Source organism: Haemorhous mexicanus, chromosome 3 (assembly GCF_027477595.1).
Source record: "Haemorhous mexicanus isolate bHaeMex1 chromosome 3, bHaeMex1.pri, whole genome shotgun sequence".
NCBI classification, from domain to species: Eukaryota; Metazoa; Chordata; class Aves; order Passeriformes; family Fringillidae; genus Haemorhous; species Haemorhous mexicanus.
The window spans coordinates 87099557-87121845 of record NC_082343.1 but is presented as its reverse complement, the minus strand read 5'-3'; the positions used below and the strand labels follow the sequence as shown (position 1 = coordinate 87121845).

Below are 22289 nucleotides of genomic sequence, written 5' to 3'. Positions count from 1 at the left end.
AAGCAGGAGGGACAGAGGTGGGCTTTCAAAGCAGGATCACTGTACAGCAGAGTTTCATAAAGGTTTCACTAGACATAATTAAAATTGCTTTAGAAATTAAATGGGAGAAATCAGATAAACATTAAAGATTTTCAGTTCTGGGACTGCTTTCCAGTAGGAGTAGTCAAAGTAAACAACCCACCTAATCTTAAAACACGGCTTACTAAGTTAACAGAAAAGGTTAAAGGAAGCATTTGCCTAAAAAAATCAGATGATGGGATTTTATACACAGTAGATCTAATACAATTTTATCTCCAGAATTCTCAGGTCAGTCTATGTACCTGCAGTATAAGCGCAAGGAAAGCCTGAGCTGGGAAGTGACAAAAAGGTAGAGTAAGAAAAAAGGTCATAACTAGAAAAATAAAGAATGGAAGAAAAGTGAATAGGGAAATTTAGATCTTAGGAAAAAGAGCTGAACAGAGCAATTATAAAATAAAAGGTATTATATTATATATATATAATTTTCCCTGAAAAAGGGAAAGCAGAAAGATGGAAACAGTAAAGAATTTTCCTTTCCTTTGCATTTACAAAGCATAGTTTTCTGCTGTAAAGACAGATAGAAAAGTATTAAAATGCCCTATAAAATGTTAAAATGCAATGGGTAGTTTATCACCTAAACCCATGTAAGTTAATTGACTTTGTTAAGAGTGAGGATTTTCCTGGTGGCAGAAATGTGCAGTCACTGATACCAAAGTGTTCCAGAAGGACCTTACCAGAGAGCACAAAACACAGAGTCCTCTGCTAACCTTTCCCTGATCCTCCCAGGCTGAGAAGAAAGTCTTGCAGCCCACCTGAAGGTGAGCTCCTCCTGTCTCCTCCTGTTGGCTGAGAGAGCTCCTTCCTCCACGACTGCCTTGTTTCAGCAACCAGCCTCCCACACCTGCCCTTCAACAAGATATTGCTCTGGCACCTTCTGTAAGCACTCAAATTAAACATTAAATGCAGTCTTGATTAAATGCTTGTAAGGAAGGGATTTCTTTGACAGCAGAGTGGTTTGGTCTCTCCCTTTGAACCAGGAATGCTGTATAAATAGGTTTACCTCTGAATTTCTGCTACACAGTGTTTCCCTTCAAATATCAAACCAAACCCAAGCCAGTGTTACATTAGACCATTTGGAAGTCTGAGGACTTGTCAGAAATTGTGTCTTGTCTAATTAATGAATATTAATTTATATATCCCTTGTATATTACACATGCTGTTCCTCAGGGCATCACATTTCACATCTTGCCCATCTGCACCCTCAGGTCTGCAACAGAGGAAATGTGCAGCTGACAACTCAACATGCATTTCCTTTACAGCCCATGGCTGCATGGCTTTGAGGCGCTCTGCTCCTCAGCAGTGCCAGGCTCTCAGAAAACATTTCCCTCAGCCCTAAAGCATGCAAGGGACCTCGACAGGAATGAGGGGCTGAGCTGCAGGGCATGAATGACACGTTGGCACTGGAGAAACCCAGTAAAACACGGACTATAATAAAGGCCTTGAGTGGAAAAGTTGCTCCTTTTTGAATTGTTGTGAAATATAGGAAACTGTCTCCCAAGCTTAAATTATCCTTCAGCAATAGGCACAGAGTCTGGAAAAGAAATTATTTTTCTTGAAAAACCTAATGATTTGTAGTGGGATGCTGTCTTTATAAATATATTTTTATTATTGTAGGTTTTTCCCCCAAACATGCAATAAAAGAGTGAGTCGTAAACATGTAGGAATACTCCTCCTCATTTCCTTTTGGGCCCCCAATCAGGAAATGTTGAAAATCAGTGTTGGTATTGCTGAAGATTAATGGCTGCTGCTCAGAAAACATACAGAAAGGGAATATGTTCCTGCCAGGACAAACACATAGGCCATTGGACAAAAATCTGTGAACCACAGATAGTATTATATCATCATTGTAAAGATCCACAGTGCCTGTCTTGCTCTGTAATTAATAATATTCACATGTGGGTTTGACTGAAATCACCAGGCAAATTAATGCCATGCTTTCATAGTCCAATTTATTCTACTGGTATTTGAAGTTTTCTTTTCAAATCAGCTTTACAGTATTTAAAAATTAGATTTTTTTTCCAGGTATAGGAAGCAATCTTTCATGGGTCTTTTGCCACTATATGTTCAATATGGGTTTAAAGATCATGTAATCACTACTTTTTTTCTGTGAGCCGTTAGATCTCACAAGAGAAAATACACTCCACTGAGCTGTAGAGCCATTAAAATAAATCCCTGTCACCAGATCATTTGCTTCCCACCCTTCTCTCAGAGAGGCTGTACTTAAGAGCTCTCCTGCCATGTATATTGGGGCACATTCTCATCACCACAGCTTCTGTAAACTTTTTCTTCCCTTTTGTTTTCTTACAAAATAAGGCATATGGTGACCTCAGCTGTTTATGAAAAGCTTTCCTTCTCTATATTCTGTAAATGTACAGGGTCCAGACAGGAAACATGAAGACAGGCACAACTTGGTTCTTGAAGCTAAAGCACAAGCAAGCTACCTGAGGGTATTATAATTTTGAAAACCAATGAAGGTAAAAATGAAGACATCAACATCATTTCCAGGGTGTCTCTCCATGGTTTTCTGGCATGTCTGACTTCAAAATTAAGAGCTGGGGCATCAAGTTGTGATATAAGTGCTCGATATTGATACCAAAATAAATGTGGTGTGGGTCTATGTTTTCAGATGATGTGAGTACTGAACTAAGCACACGATGCATATGAATACATTACAAGTTTACCCTGCTAACCCCACTTAACCTCACTGTCAGAGGTTACCTCCCATGGCTTAGCTCACCATTTGAGGGTTCCAAGGCAGTGTCACCCTGGTGGTACGGGCATAAGATGCCCCCTGCTCATGGCTGAGAAAACAATTATGGTATTTTATCCCATTTTTTTCCTTCAGAAAATAATGCATCTCCCTACAGGTACAGCCTGATGCTATTCTCAAAACCAATTCCTCTTACATATGCCTAGATAACGTTTGCTTTGCCAGTATTGAAATGGCTTCAAAGTAAACCCACAGTGTGATTTGTCAGTCCAACAAAATGCCAGCCAGCCACCAGAGATGTCTGAAAAGATCTGAAAATAAAAAGCCATGAAATGACTCAGTGCATTAGGTCACTGTGACAGCCAGGAGGTAATACCAGAGTATTTACTTTGGCTGGAGCCTTCCTTGGCTCATCTTCCTTTGTAGTGTTAAAGCCAGGCTCTCATCTCAAGCCAAGGTGCTGTAGCTTGCCCACTTCAGAAATGGGTCAACACAGGTGCCAGGGAAATAACTAAAATGGGGGGTTTGACATGAAATTAAAAACTTGTGTGGATTAAAAATAATTACTCTCTTCCCTGCCTGGCTGCAAGGAGCAGAAGAAGAGATGCACTCTGCACCTACCAGTGTGGGTGTCCCCACACCCTCCTGTCATGCCAGGAAGCTTCAGCAGTGCCTGACATCTCTTTGGGGTCTGTATGTATGAAAACTCCTAAAAGTATTGTCCAGGATCTATTCCCATCATGCCCATGAGGATAATGAGTACATGGGCAGTCCTTCAAAGGCTGTGTAACTACCCCACAAAGTAAAAGACTATGGTGAAGAACAGGAGAATTACTCAAGCAATAAAGACCACATTTATTGCCACACAGGAAACATCAGTGACTTTCTTCACCTCGCCTTTCCAGACCACAAAGGTGATTTCAGGGTAAATCCTTGCGAACAACACGAGCATGATACATTTCTACTGAGGTTTGGCTCTGTTCACCAGAGAAGCTGCACGCTAGCTCCATCTCTAAGAAAATTACATATACATGATTTTGAATAAAGTAAAATGAAGGACAATAAAAATGGTTACTTTTCTGTAATTTCTTTTTTCCTCTGCAAAATTGCATTCATCATATTTTCTTCCTTTTATTCCCTGTAGATTTTCATTGTAAAATGACTATTCTCTGTCTTTGACAAAATTATTTATTTTAAATGCATACTTCTTGTAACTTGACAGTAGTTTCTGACAAACTACAGGTGAATTATGTGCAGAAAAAGTGGTACTTAATGATACTTAGTGAGAAGGAATCTCAAAGTTGTGCTAATGGTTACCCATGTACCAAAGAAATTAACAGAATAATTGCTTCTTGTAATCAAATAAGATGGTAACAAGTTCAACATTAAAGTAATAATGTTATGACTGTGGATTTCAGGGGGAAAGTAAAGCCTTCTATGAAAAGCTGAATAGTGATGGTTAATTGGAATAAAGGGATTAAGACAAAATGTTTCACACAGGTCGGGTGGCTTTTTTCTGCTTGTCCACAGGTTCAGTGAAAAAGGTCACTAAAGTACAACCAAAAGAATGTATGAATTTGAAAAGCAGTCCTATTACAAAAGGGGATAAGTTTTGAATAGCCACAGGTCTTCATATTGACTTTTTGAAATACCACATTTCAGCTTCTTATTTTGAAATTCTCTGGAGGCTCACACCACAGAGAGTTCAGTGATGTATTAGCATTAAAGAGAATCTCAAAACTGGACAGACATTTGGGGACGAGTTAAGTGCAAATCAGGCTGACTGCCACCAGGGACTTACTACTGGGCTGAAATTAACATGCAAACCAGGACAACTGAGAAAGCTTTCAAGCAAGCATTACTCCAAGAAATAAAATTAATGGATCTTTGAAAGGCAAGGAATGTGCAGAGCACCAGACTCCAGAAATCAGACAGGACAGGCAGAAGAGCTTTGGCTGAGGCCTCACTAACATCTAAATATGCAGAAGTTCCAGGGGACATCCTAAGTCCGTTTTCAGTATTCCTGACTTGTATATTGGCCTCCTGAATATTTTCAATAATTATTGCAATTACATTCCCTATATTTACTTGTCTTCCCCCCCCTCCCTTCTTCCCACCCACCACTGATTCCCCTGTGGCTGTTTTCAGCCTCACCTGCAGATCCACATTTGTTTGTCAGGTGTTTCTTTGACAGGTGTTTTTAATTTATTTTGCTTGGGTAGCTGCAGTGGGAAATAAAGCATCACTTAAAACTATGGCTGTTAAACACCAGCTACCACTGCTCTCTCCTTGTGGTCCTTTGCCTTAAATGTGGATGTTCCTGTTTGTTGAGCCCTGTGCTCTTTGGACAACCTAAAAATAGATAGGTAAGTAGAAAATATGGTTTAGAATATGTTTAATTTACCTGCAATTCTCCTTCCATTATGCTGAGTAGTTTTATCAAGTCTTCTTTAGAAAGCTCTATGGACTTCTTGTTCTTTCTCTCACTAGGACCAGGTGATTTTGAGTGCCGTTTGACAGTGGCTGAAACCATGACCTCATCTTCCTTCCGATGAGGTTTGTTCTTTTTCTTGGCATCCTCCTGAAGTTTTTCATTCTCTGCGTGGCTGATGACAGGCTTGGAACTGGAGAAGTGCCCGTTAGACGAGCTTTCTCCACCTTGGTTTCGGGACCTCATCCCTGCCTAGAAAGAAACAAACATAAAGATGCATTTGTAAACAAAATTACTTATGAAAAAAGAAAGCCACAGTGGAAATACTGCCTTTGGTAAGAACAACAGTCTTCTAAAAACTGGAGAATACTGTCATGCTCAAGAAGCTGTGGTGGAAAACTCAACCATTCCAACAACTCTGTGTGTGGCAGAAAAAATGTCCTGAGGTAAGGTTAGCCATCGTTTTCAGCAAGCCAAATGCTGATATGAGCTTAAATGTATGGAACTTAAAATTTATGTGGAACAGCATGTTCCAGTGTTTCCTTTTCTTCAGCTGATCATTCACAATTCAACAGTACAAAACAAAGCAGGTTGTCAAATAGATCTTATTTAACATGTGGCTTACTTGAGAAACAGAAATGTAATTGAATTTTTGAAAAGCATATTGCTGGAGTAGAAATTCTCTATGAGAGTGAAGTGCCAAAGCATGACAAATGTCAGTCTGCTGTTTCTCTGAAATAAGCAATGATTTTATTGCAGGTAACCAAGAAGAATGGAGAATGCAGAGTAAATCAGGTGGCAAATACTGCACAGCATTAATAGACAATAAGTCCCATAAAGGAAAGTTGAAAAGAAGTTTGAAAAATGAGCACAAATGGTCTGAAATCACTAACAGGTAAATGGGCAATATCAACACACTCTTTCCAGAAGATTCAGGGTTTCTCCAAAATGTCAGGTCATGGTTATTCAATGCTCACATTTCTGTCTTCTTAAGCACCTACATGGAGCCTTAGACTACAACAGCAAACATTCCTCAGCTCTGTCACTTGACCAACTGTACTGCTAAATTTTTATAGCAATAAATCTAATGAAAAATATTCCACTGCTTCCAAGTATTTCCTCTCATTTAAATTGATTTCTGGTGTTAGTTTGCAGTTTGTTCATTAGTCAAACAGATGCTTTTCAACATCAATGACATCACACATGCTTCTGATAAGGAGTTCAGAGCAGCAATTCACTAGTGAGGGAGCAAAACCTAAAATACATTGACTAATCAGCTTTGTTAAATTACACTGGGTCTGCAGTGGCTTGCCCTTGACTCAGGCCAGCATTATAAATCTCTGGCCACAATTATTCTTGCGCTTCTGTAGTTTCACACTCAGCATGAAGATTGTCCTTTTATTATGACTGGGTACTCATGTCTTCACTAATTCAGTGGAATTCATCCAGCAGCATAAATGGGGAGAGAATTAGACCCTATATTTTAGAGTGAGAGAGTTTCACAAAGAGATTCCTTGCATTGTAGGCCTGCTCTTATCCAAGCAATGCGATACAGGTATACAATGGCCTTTAGCTTCCTGAATGCTTATGCAGGGTGTTTTTCATCAAACAGTTTGGATTAAATACATGAATTGCACTTTCTAAAAACAGGTCTCCATTATAAGCATGAACAATACCTGAGAACCTCAGGAAATCTTTTAGGTTTCAGATTTATAATGGAAAAATAAACATAGTACTATGTTTCCTCTCAGATAGGGCTTTTCAATTTGTTTAACTTTAATGGGTTTGAAACTTTCCAACCATGCTTCCTCTCAGGAGAGAGCACTTGGGATTCAATCTGTCTCTATTTTCTAAGTGTTTCCTTCTGAGTCCCTGTGGGTCACAGCCTCCAGCCACTTTCATCTCTAAACCAAACCTATTTTTTGTGGCTTACATTGAATAGCTTCATGGATCCAGGACATTCCACATGTTTTAAGAACAAATATTTGAAGACTGTCTTGTATATGTTTTGCAGTGGAAAACAGATTATTGTATTACAGTATATTCTACTTAGTAACGTGCCATTTTAAGGATTTCTCTGTAGTAAGGTGACTCAACTTATAGGCCTGAAAGTGCACAATTAATGTTAAATTTAATTTATGTCTAGTTGAGACACATCATCAACCTGAAACATTGCATAATCAACCAGATGCACTTAGCTGAGTATGTTAGACTTCATGAAAGGTGGTGTGTCACCTGTGGGAGCTCAGCACATCACTCCTGATGTCCAGAGCTACCGAGAGAACCCTTGGGGGGCTCGGGAGTCCTGGAATGTTGCCAAAAGCACTTGGTGGCTTGATTTTGATCCATCTAGAGATGTGCCACCGATGTATGAGGAAATGGAACCTGCGAGAATCACTCGGGTGTAAATGGTGAAGGGAAGATATTATTATAGGGTGAATCACAAATTTTGGGGTTTCGGTACAGGGGGGTTGTAGAGACAAGATGGAAGAATCAGGGTGTGCCACCAGGCTTTTCCTTCTTCTTCCTGTCTTCCATCTTCTGGGGTGGTGTTGGCACTTGTGGATTGGTCTGGGATGAGGGTGTACTTAGTGACGAAGATGATAGGTATTGGGGACAAAAGGTAAATATGATATACGTAGTTTTTGTTATAAAAGATGTGGCCGCCTTAGGGGTGGGCAGAGTGCCTTTGGCTGCCGTGCTGGTCAGATCCTTCAGGCAGGGAAAGGACCTTTTAGATAAGAGATAATAAACAATTCTGAAGACCAAAAAAACCTAGCGTCCAGTCTCATCCTTTGAAGCTCAGCGTGCAAGAACCATCCTAAGCGTGTCTGGGGGCAGAGACAGACAGCCGACCCCAGAGTCACCCAGGCACATCATAGCTCAAGACAGCCACTGTGATCCATCTGTCCTTGTGGGAGCTGAGAAACAATTCATGAGGCCGTGTAAAGACTGAGCAGTTGACTATAGGCTTGTCAACCTGTTAACAGAGAAATTAGGAATGCATATTTCAAGCGTGCTTACGCTCAATGTAAATCAGTAGAGGCCCAGCAAGGACAAATGCAAAGTTATGTTCATTAAAATGACAACAGAGAGGCTTAACCAATTTACCTGGTGTTTTGTATCATCTGGCTAATTAGCATATGATTGCTAATATAGGAGATCAAACTTGGCGTCTTTCAAAACTTCTTTTAAACTTGTAGATTTATTTTGTGGCAAGCCTTACCTGACAGTAAGTGTGGCAGACAGTCTGCCACACTCAGGGACACTGCCCCTAACAGCCTTTCTTGGTGTGAAAGCCTGCCAAAATCAGGGGAATGCTAACACTTACTCTGTCTTCCCTTATGGAGTTGATACTTTTTCAAAACATTACCCAAATGCAAAGGTGTCACGTGCTGAAGCCAGAGATGCAGGTGACAGAAGCTTAAATGGTGACAGAAAAGGCCAAGGTTTCGATATTCACACAGTAATTTCCAAGGAGTTTAAGGGCCAAAATCAACGGCATGATCCAGCTGTTGTGCAGCGCTCCAGGAACACGAAGCAGCTGTAAGGATGACTGAGTTTTAATTAGAGCAGCGTGAAGTAGCCAGAACATAGCAGTGATGTTGGCTGAGATACTGTGTGCTGGAAAGGAGTGCTCAGCACTATCATTTTGGACATCCGTCTGCATTTCTGATGCCATGGCGAGAAAGAATCGTTTCTGAGTATTTGCATTATTTCAGTATGCAAATATCCAAATCCCAAAACTTTGCTTATCTGTTGTTTCACCGGGTTCCAAAACTGATTCTGGGGACACTGCCAGTCCAAGGCTGGTAACAAATGACCTCCTGCTGTCAGTCCTGACCACATCTCCATATCTTACAGAATTCCTTACATCTCCGTATCATTCCAGCATTCAGGGATTGTGTTCCCTGAAGAAATAGCTCATATGATTTATAACAACATAAGCATTTAACTCTACTTCTTTTTTTCCCCACTCCTCATCATATTGCATATTAAGCTGGAAACCTTTCCTAACAGTTTCCAGTCAAACAAGAAGACTTTTTGTGATCAGTCACCTTGATTTTGACATTTATTGGCTACTCATTTCAATATGTGCTCACAGCATTGGTACTCGGCATGGGAACTCTTTAGCCCCTCCTCTGGTTCAGCCATTTGTTAAGCTTTATGCACAAAGGACAAATGTTATGGTTATTTACATGAGCCTGTATTGTTGTTCTGGGCATGGATCCTTCAGTTTTCACAAGTTAGAATCCACACAAGATTTTATGAAATAACCTTTATGTTAGTTTTACTGACATCAGGAGGAAATCTGTGAGGAATTTGCTGAGTAGGATGTCAGGAGAGGACAGGCTGCATGCTATTCCAAGTCTTTTCCCCCGCTGATGGCAATTTGTTCTCCCTAAAGCTCTTGAAATGGCAGGTTAGCTTAGGCTCTGTTACTAGTTCTGTTAGAATCAGATAACACAGAGAGGTTCTTTGAACTTAATGTGTAGCCCCTCTTGCTAATTGGACATGATGATTTTGGCTCCACAGTACTTTCCCTTAATAATAATAATTATGTCATAATATACTCACATGCACAAAAGTTGATTTAAAGCCATGATATGGTTGTTGCCATTGGCAATAAGTTTGTAGTCTGGATCTCAGTTGCAGATCTAACTGATTAGAGTATGACATGAAAGTGCTGGGTTTCTGACAGGCTGACAAAGTATTGTAGGGACAGTACAGCTGGGTTAGTGAACCAAAACTGGAATTTGTTTCTCTGCTGTGGCTTTGCGAACTGTATCTTTCAGGGGCTCTGCTGTGCAGGAATTTGGAGTGGAGCAAAGTGATGTGCAGAAGTGCCTGGGTACATAGGGTTGATTGAGGAGAACTCAAGCACTGAGCATTTCAAGTTTCTGCCTGGTGATGATTTTATGGATCAATATATAATACTAGTTGAGAAAAATAATTTAAATATACTCAGACTGGAGACCTAATAATATAAACCCTCCATCAGTTCTGAAACACCCCACAAATGATGAGGAGAACTGGAAAAATTTTTAAATAGTCTCAGTCTGTATCTGAAAGTAGCAGGTACCAATAAAAAAAAAACATCAAAGACAAGATGAGAAAAGAGGGAAGGGAAGGTTTCGGGAAGGGAAGGGAAGATATTTTCTCACATGTCAGGAGGAGAGAAGGATAGGGGCATCAAATTGACCTTGTTGGCTTAGAAGTCCTCAGCAAGGACCACCCCAGATAGGAATGGATGGCTTTAGCCCCAAGGGATCTAGATAGCCACAACTAAGTTTACTTGGCTTCGGTGGTGTGACTTTCACAGGACAACCATGTAGAGATACAACTGTTCATACCACCTCAGAGACTGATTAAAATTCTTTGTTTTCATATTGGTTATTCCAGGACATTTTCCTGGGCTCTGCAGGTGTTCATTATTTCGTCTGGCTTGAAGAAATTAAAAGGAATCACATTCCCAAGAGGCTGTGATAGGCCCAGTAGGAGCTGTGGCTGCCCTGAATGAGCAATGCTGTGCGGTTGGACTCTAATGCTGTGTGGAGCAGACTCTGGATGTGACAGACTCTGGACTGTGAATGAACTAGATCAAGGGAATGCAGACCTCATTCTTGCTCTTGCTTTTGCAGATGACTCCTGTGTTTGTTTCAGTCAGGATGGTCAGAGGAGAGCAATAAACCTAATGACTAATACAATGAAGAACAGAAAAAATATATGACCTTAGTAATCCTGGAGTTTCCTGAATTTCTAAATTTTCAATCCTAAAGTACTAATCCATTGTGCTGTCTAACCCCAGTCTCCTGTCCTCACATGCATCATGATTTGAGCAAACAAGAAAAGTCTTTGTTCCTTTTGACAGTGTTCTACTTTGCCAATGTGCTTTTGTGAGAGCACATGTCTGCTGCTTGCCCTTCTTGTTGGGCTCTTGGCACGGAGCTATGGATACTCTTTGAATCAGGACAATTCTCTATTTAGTGAACAGCTTGAATAACCAAACCACAGGGCTGTAATTCCTGCACAGACTGGGAGAGGACCTGTGGCTAGTCTAGCTATGTAAACCATTGCTGCTTTCATCCTTTCACCTGGTCAGCTTGCTGCCCTGGAAAAGTGTTTGTCATACAGGTGCTAGGAGGAGCAGCACCCCAGTGCTGAGCCTCATGCACTGAAGAATAAATATTTGTTTCATCCTGTTGACACTGATGCCATAGTGGGGTTTGCTGTTTGTAAGCAGTGTAGAAAAGTAGCAAGGTTCTAGCAGACATACTTTCTGAGGAGCAGCATGAGAATCAGCAAAGCCTTTTTGCTTTATCAAAGACTTATTTTTTTATTTTAAAATTGATTCTTGTAACAGTGGCACATAGTAACCCACAGACTCTTTTCACCAAGGACTATATCAACAATAGCTCCTTTGTTTTGAAAAAAAAAAAAAAAAAAAAAGAGGAATAATCATAAATGTACTCTCAGGAAGAAAACTGATTTCTGAAAATGCCAGATCGAGGTGTCTTTCTAAATAAGTATAATCAGCATGAAAGCAGAAAAGGATTTCACTAAATTAAAAGAGGAAACACAGTCATCACCAAGGCAGATTTATACCATTTTAACTCCATTTTTTTAATTCCAAGGTAAACTCTTCTCTAGCTAAATTATGGCACAGATTTACAAAGAACAGAGTTTATGCTGGTATAATTCCATTAATTTTGTCATTTTCAGGAAAACTTGTGGTTTCATCTGGAATACTTTTACATGAGTAATGCATGCTGACCAACTAAGGAGTAACATAGACTTGTTTCACAAAGATTCATGTTTCCCAGGCTTCATCTGGAAAAACATCTTGGATGCATGAGGCATGAGGAATGATAAGCTATTAGATCATAATTGAGTCAAAAAAATAAACTTTTATGTATCACCCTACCCATGTTTTGATTACTGTGCTTCCCAGCTGCCAGAAAGTACAAACAGGAGTCACAGAGGAGACAGTTCAAGTAGCTGACACCACTAGACAAACACGCCACAAGGTCTGATGAGGGCTGAGACATTTATTCTCTGGAGTGGCCGTGAGGCTGAAAGGGATGAGCCAGGAGCAAGGAGAGTGGCAGCAGTGCCAAGTGCCTGCCGTGCAGCCTTCCTAGCCCATTTCAGCTGAGCTGGGAGAGCTGGGAGAATCATCCCTCTTCCCAGCCCACTGGGGTATCCCATGCCCAGGAATACCTCTGATTTGAAGGAAAATGAATCTTTGGAGGAAAGTAATGCAGCTGCTTTCTGGGGCCTTGCACCCAGCTGGGGAAGGCTGTCCTGAGACAGAGCCACTCTCAGAGCGCTGGATTGAGCGCTGTGCCCTGTCATGATTCCTCTCATATTGTTTTACAGCTTTCTGCTCCCTTGAGTTAACCCATTTCAAACCAAACTGTGAACTTCACATGAAGACAACGCTAGCAGTGTCACCATTAGTTCCAGTCCAAACCTCCTAAACATTTGTTTTATCACCTGACAGCCAGAACGTGCCTGGAGAATGGTAAGAGAGGTGATGCAGATTAGCTGGCCTACCAAAGGTTTGTCACTCCTGCAGTTGGGAAATCTCTGGTGTTAGGTAAGCACAACACTCTAGTATCTCTAGTAAGTAGTTCCTAAAGACCACTGCTCCTATAACAGTGCACAGCCCCCTGCCAAGGTGGGAGAAAACTGCTGAAAGCAGTAGTACACAGGAGCAGGTTGAAAATCATCACAGGTCTTGCCTTGTTTGTATCCTCACTATGACCAATCAAAATACTTAAAAATTATATACCACTGAGTAATACAGCATGGAAACTAAAGCCTTGCAAGCCTGCTTTAACCTAGTAATGAACCATGGGGCAAATAGCAAATACAATTATGTAATGAGGAAGCCCTTCACTTTCTACAAAATAAGTTTCAACTTTTCACTTTGAAAAGTTACTTTTTAGTTCAAAATTAACTTGTATTTTTAACAGCTATGAGATGAGACAAAAAGATTAATGTCCCAGAAGCAAACTCTAAGCTTTGGGTAGAGGTAAGCATTTTGCTGTCTCTTTCTGACCTGATGTGGGGCTTGAATCTGTCTTCTTTTCAGTAGCCATAATTTGCACAGCTCTGATTTTGCTGAAAGAGTAAGCTATAGCTACATTTTACATGTAATTTATCTTTCTCTTGTTTAAAAAAAAATACAAAAATTAATCACAATGTAGATACCCATATAGATTTTATGGCAAGGGGAAAAAAATTAGAGGACCTGTATCTTCTACAAATATAGTCTCCAAGAGACAACAGTGTAAAAAAAAGCCATCTGCAGCATCTCAAATTTCAACTGTCAACCAAAGCAGGGAGCAAGTTCCAAATCTCTGTCAGTGACTCCTTTGTAGGAAGTTTCAGTTGTTGATAGACACAGAGTACCAGCTTGCACATGAATGCCTTGTCATCTGGTGAGATGTGAATTTAACCCCCTCCATTAAACTGGGCTGCCTTCCACCTCCCGAAAGGTTCATCCTCTGTGAAGTTTAATTGGTTTCAAAACAAGGAGTTAAAATAGTCTCTGATACTAAACCTGCCCTTGGGTTTCACCATCAATTTTGGTGGTTTTACAATAATATTTTTTCCCACTGGGAAAAAAAAAATTCTCTGGCTACACGTATACTGGAGATTAACCATGCCCAGGACTCCTCTCTGACTGTGAGGCCAGCTGTCCTGGAAAATGCTTCAGGCTCTTAAGCCCTCTTAGCATCCATAACATGTTGGCTGCATCCACACTGCCCGCTGGGAATTGCTCCTAGCCCATGCTGACTCTTGAATCGTGCTCTCAGATGGGTCGGGAGGGTGTTAAGTGGCCTGGCCAGAAGTGTGCCAAGGACAACTGCAAGAATTTAGCAAGAGTACAAACATTCACCTTCCAGTACCTGTGCTCATACCCCCTCACTCTTTAATTTACAACCTTTCCTTTCCACAGCCTTTACAAACAAAGGAAATGGAAAACTAATCAGCCGTGCTAAGGGAAAGTGCAACTCACCATAAATACACAGTCTGGAGAGGGAAAATAAGCAGTGGGTGGTGGGAAAACAGAAAAAACCCGAATTTTTCAAGTTAGGTCAAAGCATGCAGAACTCTAGTACTTATTCTAGAGGCATATTTTTAAGTTGCTACTGAGGGATATTTTGGTGATAGAGAGGTTCAGCAGGAGCAGGAAGAGACAGAGAAGCTGAAGCACAGAGAGATGTTGCTCAACATCCCCACTTCACACCAGGCTTATCCTGGCTTTTGCTGGGCTTGGTGGCACAAACTTTGAGCTCTTTATGTCACTGATAAGGGGACACTGTGAGGCTCCAGAGTGGCCCTTGCATTATTCAAAGCCCTGGCCTTCACTTGTCATTACTGTTTGCAAAGAGGTAAAAGGAAAGGAGAGTCTTACTTCATTCCTGGCAGTGCCAGCCCAGTGGCTGTCATCATTTCCCTGTAATCCTGCAGGCTTTCCACTGACTTCAGAACTTGTGGCAGAGAAAGCAGAGAAGTAAATGTCAGCCTAAATGATTTTAAAAATGTCTCACATTGCTGACAGGGAGCAGCACAAAAACCTGCAGATACCTCACCTGGGCGTTGAGAATGGCCTCAGCCACTTGAATAGTTTTCATTTTTAGGAACGGTATTTGCACGCCTCTTCTAACGTCATGGTTTCAAAATCCCTAGACAACAATTTCTTCACTTGAAAAGAATGAAGTTAAAGAGTTATCCTGCATGTACAGGTTGGGCTGGTTTTAATGGGTTTTTTAACTGCCTTTTAATGTTAATCTGCTTAAATCTTCACCTGGCCTTTTAATTCAGAGCAAAAATTCAGGCTAAGCTGAAAATACAGCATAGTTACTTTGCGTAAGGAAGGAAAGGAGAAGGAAGAAGCAAATAAATATTTCTGCATGGCCTTGGTCTTGCATTAGCATTACTAGGATTACCTGTTGCCAGATTCTTTAATGTCTGTGACATCTTAAAATCCAATTTCATCAGGGATAAAATATAAGTTAATTGTGTTTGTCTTGTTGCAACTAGCCAAACACCCTACCTTTCTTAACTTCATTAAAAAGGTTTAATTTTCTTTTTCTTTTTTTTTTTTCACTAGGAAGGATAGAGAAAAACTTTCTCAGCTGCTTTTCTTAGCAAGTAATTTCAGTTCAGAGCCATGGAAAGATATTAAAAAGAGGTCCAGCAAATGGAGTGGGTGTTTTACAAGCCTGTGTGATGTTAAAGTTGTCTGCACTGGTATAAATTCATAATGCTTGTGTGACTTAGGTAGAAGTTTAGGTTCCATCCATAATCTGCAGTGTCTTTGAAATGGAGTCTGAGCTCTCTGAGGACTGCAGGTCTGTCCTCCTTCTCCTCAGTCAGGCAGTTCCAGCGACCACTGCTAAAGCCCACCATGGCTCCTATTCATCAGGGAAAGCATCCTCTGCTTTTCTTCCCATGGTAAAAGGTGCTAGGAGAGGGTGGTGTTGGTCCAGTCTCCCTGTGAGAGTTCATGGCTGGAGGTCCCAGCTTTGCCCCTCTGAGTCAGCCCTAAATTTGGGCACATCAGTGCACTGACTGGTAAACTGGGGCTGGATCCAGAAATGCATCATCACAAAGGCCGATTTTGCTGATGGGTGGGGAGGCAGTAGCAGGTATTTGGCACCTCGTTATCAGCATCTGACACAGTGCCACACTTGGTGGCAAGTGTTAGGACATGGCAGAGGCTGTGGGACTGTGTCTGCCCCTCACAGTCCCTGCTATGACCAATTTTGTATTAATGAAGTCACAAACCGAAGTGGCTTGTGCTGTTGGGATGGGTTTTCTACAAGGCATCAGACCTCTGCTGCAGGCACACTTCTGCCTGAGAGGGGCAGAGAACACAGTATTTCTAAAAATACTGTGAAGAAATAGGTGAAAAGAGTCAGTAGGTGACCCTTACTGAGCTCCCTAACTTGGAAAGGAGCTCATTTGGTACTCCAGCTACAACATCTCTTACTAAACTCTTTTCTTAGGAGGAAGAGTGTGGAGAATTTGGCTGTAATTGTACAAAACAGCTGATTTAAGAAAGAGCAATAAAAATGGATCTACATTAGGTTTCTTTCAGTTAAAGAAGGTGAAACTAGAAACTAATTTTTATTGATGAAAAATCTGAAAAAAAAATTAATCATAAAACTTTCAAGTTCCTATTTCATATGAGGAGCTGAATGACAGAAAAGCAGTGGGGATCTCTGTTGCTGAAGGGAATTGGTGGGATGTCCCTAAATATTAAGGCAACACTGGGTTTTGGAATACAAATTTTCAAGAGTGATTTGACATTTCACAAAAGATTGGTCACCATCCAAAAAAAAAAAAAAAATAGAGAGAGAGAGGTACAAACGCAGATTGCATACTATTGGTAGTAGGTCAGGTAAGAAAGCAGAATATAAGTACATTACTGGTTTTCTTTATTTAGTGAAAAGCTGTCTGACCCTGCAGTTATGTAGTGTCTCAGCATTCCTTATTTGTTTCCTTAAATGTTTTTCATTTGCCTTCAAGTAGGTTTAGGTGACTGAGAAATTACTTGGAGCTGCTTCTCCTGTGTGGTGGACCCAGGACCTTGGCAAGGACCAGGTGCTGTTTCTGCTGGCAGCTCTGTCATGTCTTGGCTCTGCTGTGACCAAGCTGGACCAAGCTGTGACTGGGAAAGGGAAGATTAGCCAGTTTTCCTCCTTTGAGGAAGCAAATCCACCTCTTGTCATATCCAAGGTGCTGTACTCACTTATCTTAAGAAACAAGATTTCAGTTACTGTTTTTCATTTCACTTTTCATTTACTGTTTTACTCCCTCACTCAGCTTTATATGCCTAGTGAAAGTGTCTGAGTGAGCTCTCACTGCCACTGCCTGCTGTGGTGCTATTCACTACAGAGACCACAGATAAGAGCTTTTCCTTATCTGCATTTGTCCACATGCAGACTGCATGAATTTCAGAGGTAAGAGGGGTTTTACAGACCTGCCCAGACCAAAGTTAGAGGGCAGCTCTCCAGAGCATCCAATGGCCAACTGCTAAGCACAGCTGTGCCAAAAAAGCAAGCTCAAACTAAACAGCTGAGCCTCCACTGTATATATACTGAAAATATTTCCCAAGGCTTTCAGAAAAGTTAGAATTAAATCCCCATGTTCAATAAGTATTTCCCTACTTTTACTAATTAAGAATTAATATTTCTTACATTTAAACCTGAAAGACTCTGCTAAATGAAATGGAATTTGAGGAATACATACACCCTATGCCTCTACATTAAATTATGCAACTCATTTAATTAAAGTAAATTCAGAAACATGGTAAATTCAGAAACATGGTGTCCATCTTTTCAATTCATCCTGCACAACACCAGTGACTGCAGAAAAAAAAAAAAAAAACCAACATAAATTTAAAACCAAAAAATTAAAAAATCAATCAGCAGTTTGTCAGTGAATTCTAGGCCTGCAAAACCACCCTGCTATGAAATGGCCAGAGAGTTTACAGAAACTCTGTACAGCTGGCAGATGACCACAAGTTCAGCCTAAGGTGGCTGTCATGCTTGCAAAAAATTATCTTTATTCTGATTCTACTTACTGGTACTGCTATTACTTTTTTGCCATCAAAAAACCCAAAAGCCTGCATGGAAAAGTTCTCAGCAGCACATCCCAGTGTTGTGGGATGACTTGGCTGCAGCCCTGGATTTCCAGGCACTAGAATTCACCCTGTGGAAGCAGCAAACACTAAGAATTTGACAAACCTTGGACTTGTTTGATAAGCATACATGTCAAAGACAAAGGATTACAATCAAAGGGATAGGAAAACCTAGAAAATAAAAATACTGGCAGAGCCAAACACTTAGGATTATGGTACAAAAGTCATGAACTGGTGTGGCAAGTCTCCTGTCCTCTGCTCAGCCATGGTGTGACACAGGGTCTTGCAAAGGATTTCTGCAGGTAGCCAAACAACTATTTAAGTAAGCAAGAACAAGGCTGGGGAGCTCTGTGTAAAGACTTGCCACTGACTGATCTCTTATACCTTGAAGATGCATTTGTAGAAAGGAAAAAACCCTGAAAAATGTTCTTCTCTTTGTGTATTCAAAAAAGCTGAGAAGTGCCATTATATTAGTCTTTCTCAAACCTCAGAGAAACTTTTCCAAATGTCTATAGAGGCAAATATTAAATAAATATCTTGCTGAAATAATGGAACAGTTGTTGGACTTTAAAACACATGCATATTTTTAAAAGAAAGAAAGAAAATACTGGGAGGGGGAGTAATTTTTTTTTTTTGTTAACTGTTTTGAAGTCCATAACTAGAAACACATCATTACCAGTTTGTACTCACATCAATTTTATATCAGAGAAAAATAAAGTTTTGTTTGTGTAACATTGTTAGATAAAACAGTAACTACATAAATTTAAGAAAGCAAATCGGTTATGCCAAGTTAGTGTCAATTAGCATTATGGATGACAGTTTAAGGAGGATTATATGATGGATTGCAGGTTTGAAACAACTAAAAATAGAAAAGCTATACAAGCCATAAAAATTGCACAATGTGCAACTTTCAGTTCCAGGAAGATTGTGTTTGCAATCCTTGACTACAAATGGAGTTGCTTTCTGACTGTTGGGATAGATCTTCTGGGGCCATAATTAATACAGACAATCTCAAGCTTTCCAAATGACTCAGACATTTAAAAATATGATATGATATTGGGCTTAAAGCAGTGAAATTTTTATAAAATAATTTAGTGATTGCCTTCCAGTTTCTGAGCTGGGTTCACAGTTCCAAAGTATGTTCTAGCACCTTGAGGAACTTTAAAACTGGAAATAAAGAATGCTGTATAACCAATGTGATACCAGCAATGGGGCTTTTAAAAGACAGGAAAAATCCAAGATGAATATTGTAAGACATGTAATATGGTCAGAGGATTCCATGGTGCCTGCTGCAGAGTTCCTCGTTACACTAAGTCCTTAACTCAGGATGTTTATTTTTAATTCATTATGCTAAAAAAAAATCAGAGAAAATAATGTGCATTGAGGATGTCCTCGGGAATTGTCAACAGTCCCCAAGGGCTTTAACAGCTCTGCAATTCAGATGAGCCTTTGAAAAACCCTTGGCTTTCATGTTCACATGTTCACTTGGTTTGAAATAAGTCATTTTGGTGACCTCCTGGAGCTGACATTGCAGAAAGCTCAGGTATTGCTTTCCAGCCATGCTATTGCAACAGCCTGTCCTGAATGTAATTTATTTAGGAGTGTGGCTCCACCTGGGAGCTGTGTCAGCAGAACAGCCCGTGGTGTGCAGGAATACCTGTGTCCAGGGATGCTCCCAGGGCAGGGCCTTCACTAGATTCTAGGTCCGGAGTGGGGAGGAGGGAGTCGAGGGTAGAGGTGTCCCTGTGCCATCGCTCTGCTGCTCCCACCTGGGGCTGACTGGGGTCCCTGCTGCTCCCTGGAGAAGAGATAAGGCTCAGGGGCCACATGCCAGGACAAAGAGAAAAGCAGCACGTTCTGCTTTGTCGGCCAGCCAGCCTGCAGGCCAGCTAGAAAACACAGGCTTCCAGACCTTAAGTGGCTTGAAAATACTAATATTTTTTATTTAGAGACTCCTGTTGGTTTTATCCTTGTGTTTCCAAAGCTGTGACAGCACACAGTGGCCTGCAGAATCCAGGATACACAAGGTGAGGCGTTTGTAGGACTGATACAGCAACTGGGTGGTGAAACCTCAGACTCCCTTTGCCTCCAAAGAGCTGTACCTCAAGTCAGAGCTTTCTGCTCTAATTTGGCAATCGACACCAAGAAACCCCTCCATCCCAAAAAAAGCAGCCCTAATGGGGGAAGGAAAAAGCTGATAGGTGATGTACTGGGTTCCTCACTGAGTAGAGCAGTTCTGCAGAGTATGTGCAGGGCAGTGACACAACTGGGTGACAGGACAGCAGAGTATCAGTGACACTGCAGGCGGTCTGCAGAGTCCTGCCTGCTCAGGGGGAACACGGGACGCCCGCGGCTGCCAACCTGCAGCACAGCAAGACATGGTTTCTCTCACAAAACAAAGGAAGACTGGGGACATGGTGACAACTCCAAATGCTGTGGAGGTGTAGAGGACATGTAGGGAACCAGGAGCTTTGCTCCAGGAGAGCTGGGATGCTGCTGGGCATATGGGGAACAGAGCCATCGCACTGGACAAAGGCAGGGTCTCACGTTGATAAAGCTCATTCATGCATTTGATTGGGTTGTCTAAACAAACAGAATCATGGAATCCCTGAATTCTGCCCTGACCCTCCTGCCTGAGCAGCATGATTATGGCATAGGCAAAGTTCTGCAGGTCAAATACATTCCAGACACAGCTGGAATGGAAACACCAGAGCCCGTTGATCCGAGCAATGCTGCATCCAGGCAGGCTCAGTGGCAGGACTCAAAGAGATTCTGAGGGCTGTGAGACCATAGAGGTCTTTCCTGGGCAAGGAAAACATGGTGTTCTTGGAAGCTGTGATCTTTTTAAATAAAACAGTAACAATTCTTTTCAACTCTACAAAATGTCTGTTATTTACATAATTTATATAGTTCTAATAACAGTATAGTCATACAAGGAACATTACCATTCAAGGAACAAAGCAGAACTACTGCACTAATTTAGTAGCAGTCAGAGCAGTGTTTGACCCATTTGCCTATTATTTCTTAACAAACTGTATGTGAGTTCTTGCAAAATAGTAAGTATCAGCTTGGAATTTGTGTCTTTTTTCCCTTGCTCTGAGTGGAATGAACAAGATCTATTGGAATATGGGCAATATAAGGAGAGATACAGTAATGAAATCTTAACCAGCTGTAATTGGTGCATACATATTAAGAAAAACTTCGATTTACAGGAAGGTTTTTTTACTGATAAGTATTTTAATTTTCTAGAAAATTTGCTTAGAGAACTTCAATCTTGAGTAGCAGCTACTTCTTGGAAAAGATTGAGCAACTACCTATCTATTTATTTATTTATGAATAGCAGAAAACATTTCCTACATGTGCAAGAATTTGGGTTATCACACTGTTATACCACAAGCCCTGAATCATATCTCTCATGACAACTCACAAGAAGCAGAATAGAGATAACTTGTATGAGGCACATGGGATTTACAGTAATTAATTCTTTGCCATGTGAAACGTTAGTCCTTCAAAAAAATTCAGCGAGAGTTTTTTTCATTAATTTCAATGGAGGAAGAATCAAGACTACTCTCTTTAAAAGTTTCTAGACCTAAAAAAGAAAATGAATCATGTTTTTGTAATGAAGAGCTGATTTTGCAATGCAGTTTACACAATGTAAGAAGCAAAGAAGAGTTTGCTGTCAACAAGCACATACTAATTATTAAGATACAAAAAGGGTGGACCAAGGCTTAGTGGGTCAAATTCTGACCTCATTTGCCTTTAGTCTTCTGAGTTTAAAGATGTTACTCTGGATTTTCATCAACCTCAATGAGATTGAAATCTGATGTTCTATAAGCAAACAAAAGTGGCATTATTCATGTGGCAGAAACCATGTTCACAGATGACATTGTTTAAAATAGGCACTTAAGGGTACTTTCTTTCCTTTATTTATTGTTTTAAAGTCATTTCACAAGTGTAGTAATAACACCTACATCTTATCAAGAAGAGACAGTCCTGGAACACAGATAGGACTTAAGTAATTTCCATCCTCTAATACTTGACCAAGCATCAGGATAAGGTAGACACAGTATACTCTTTGGAAAAGCTTTTTCTTCATTAAGCATTAAAATATCTCAAGATAATATTTATGTCTATACATGTCTTCTTCATTTTAAATAAGTGATGACGCAGTAAATATAGTGAGCAAAAGAAAGAATTGAGGTGAATATCACTGTAGCATTTTAAGTATTCCCCATTATACAACATTGTGTTGTTTTAAGAAGCCCATGAGATTTTGCTGCTGAGCTGAGTACTGATACAGCTGATACTTCACTCACAGACATCACACAGGTGCATCAAAATGCTCCTAGACCCCTGGTAGGCTAATGAAAGACAAAGCTTTGGTTGCAGACTTTCCCTCAAGAGCAACT

The 22289-nt window shown here is 40.6% G+C and overlaps 1 protein-coding gene across 3 annotated transcripts in view; it reads right to left on the bottom strand.

The window, feature by feature from the left end:
• The window catches only part of FILIP1 (filamin A interacting protein 1), a 102574-nt gene that overhangs the window by 54788 nt on the left and 25497 nt on the right, over positions 1-22289 (bottom strand). For 2 of the 3 annotated variants that reach the window (XM_059842596.1, XM_059842598.1), the window contains exons 2-3: positions 19538-19678; positions 5193-5471 (exon numbers count right to left, since the gene is read on the bottom strand). In XM_059842596.1, coding sequence (XP_059698579.1) covers positions 5193-5465 — 273 coding nt within the window. In that variant the 5' untranslated portion in view covers positions 5466-5471; positions 19538-19678. The remainder of the gene's footprint in view (positions 1-5192; positions 5472-19537; positions 19679-22289) is intronic. The other variant, XM_059842597.1, reaches the window with a different exon arrangement.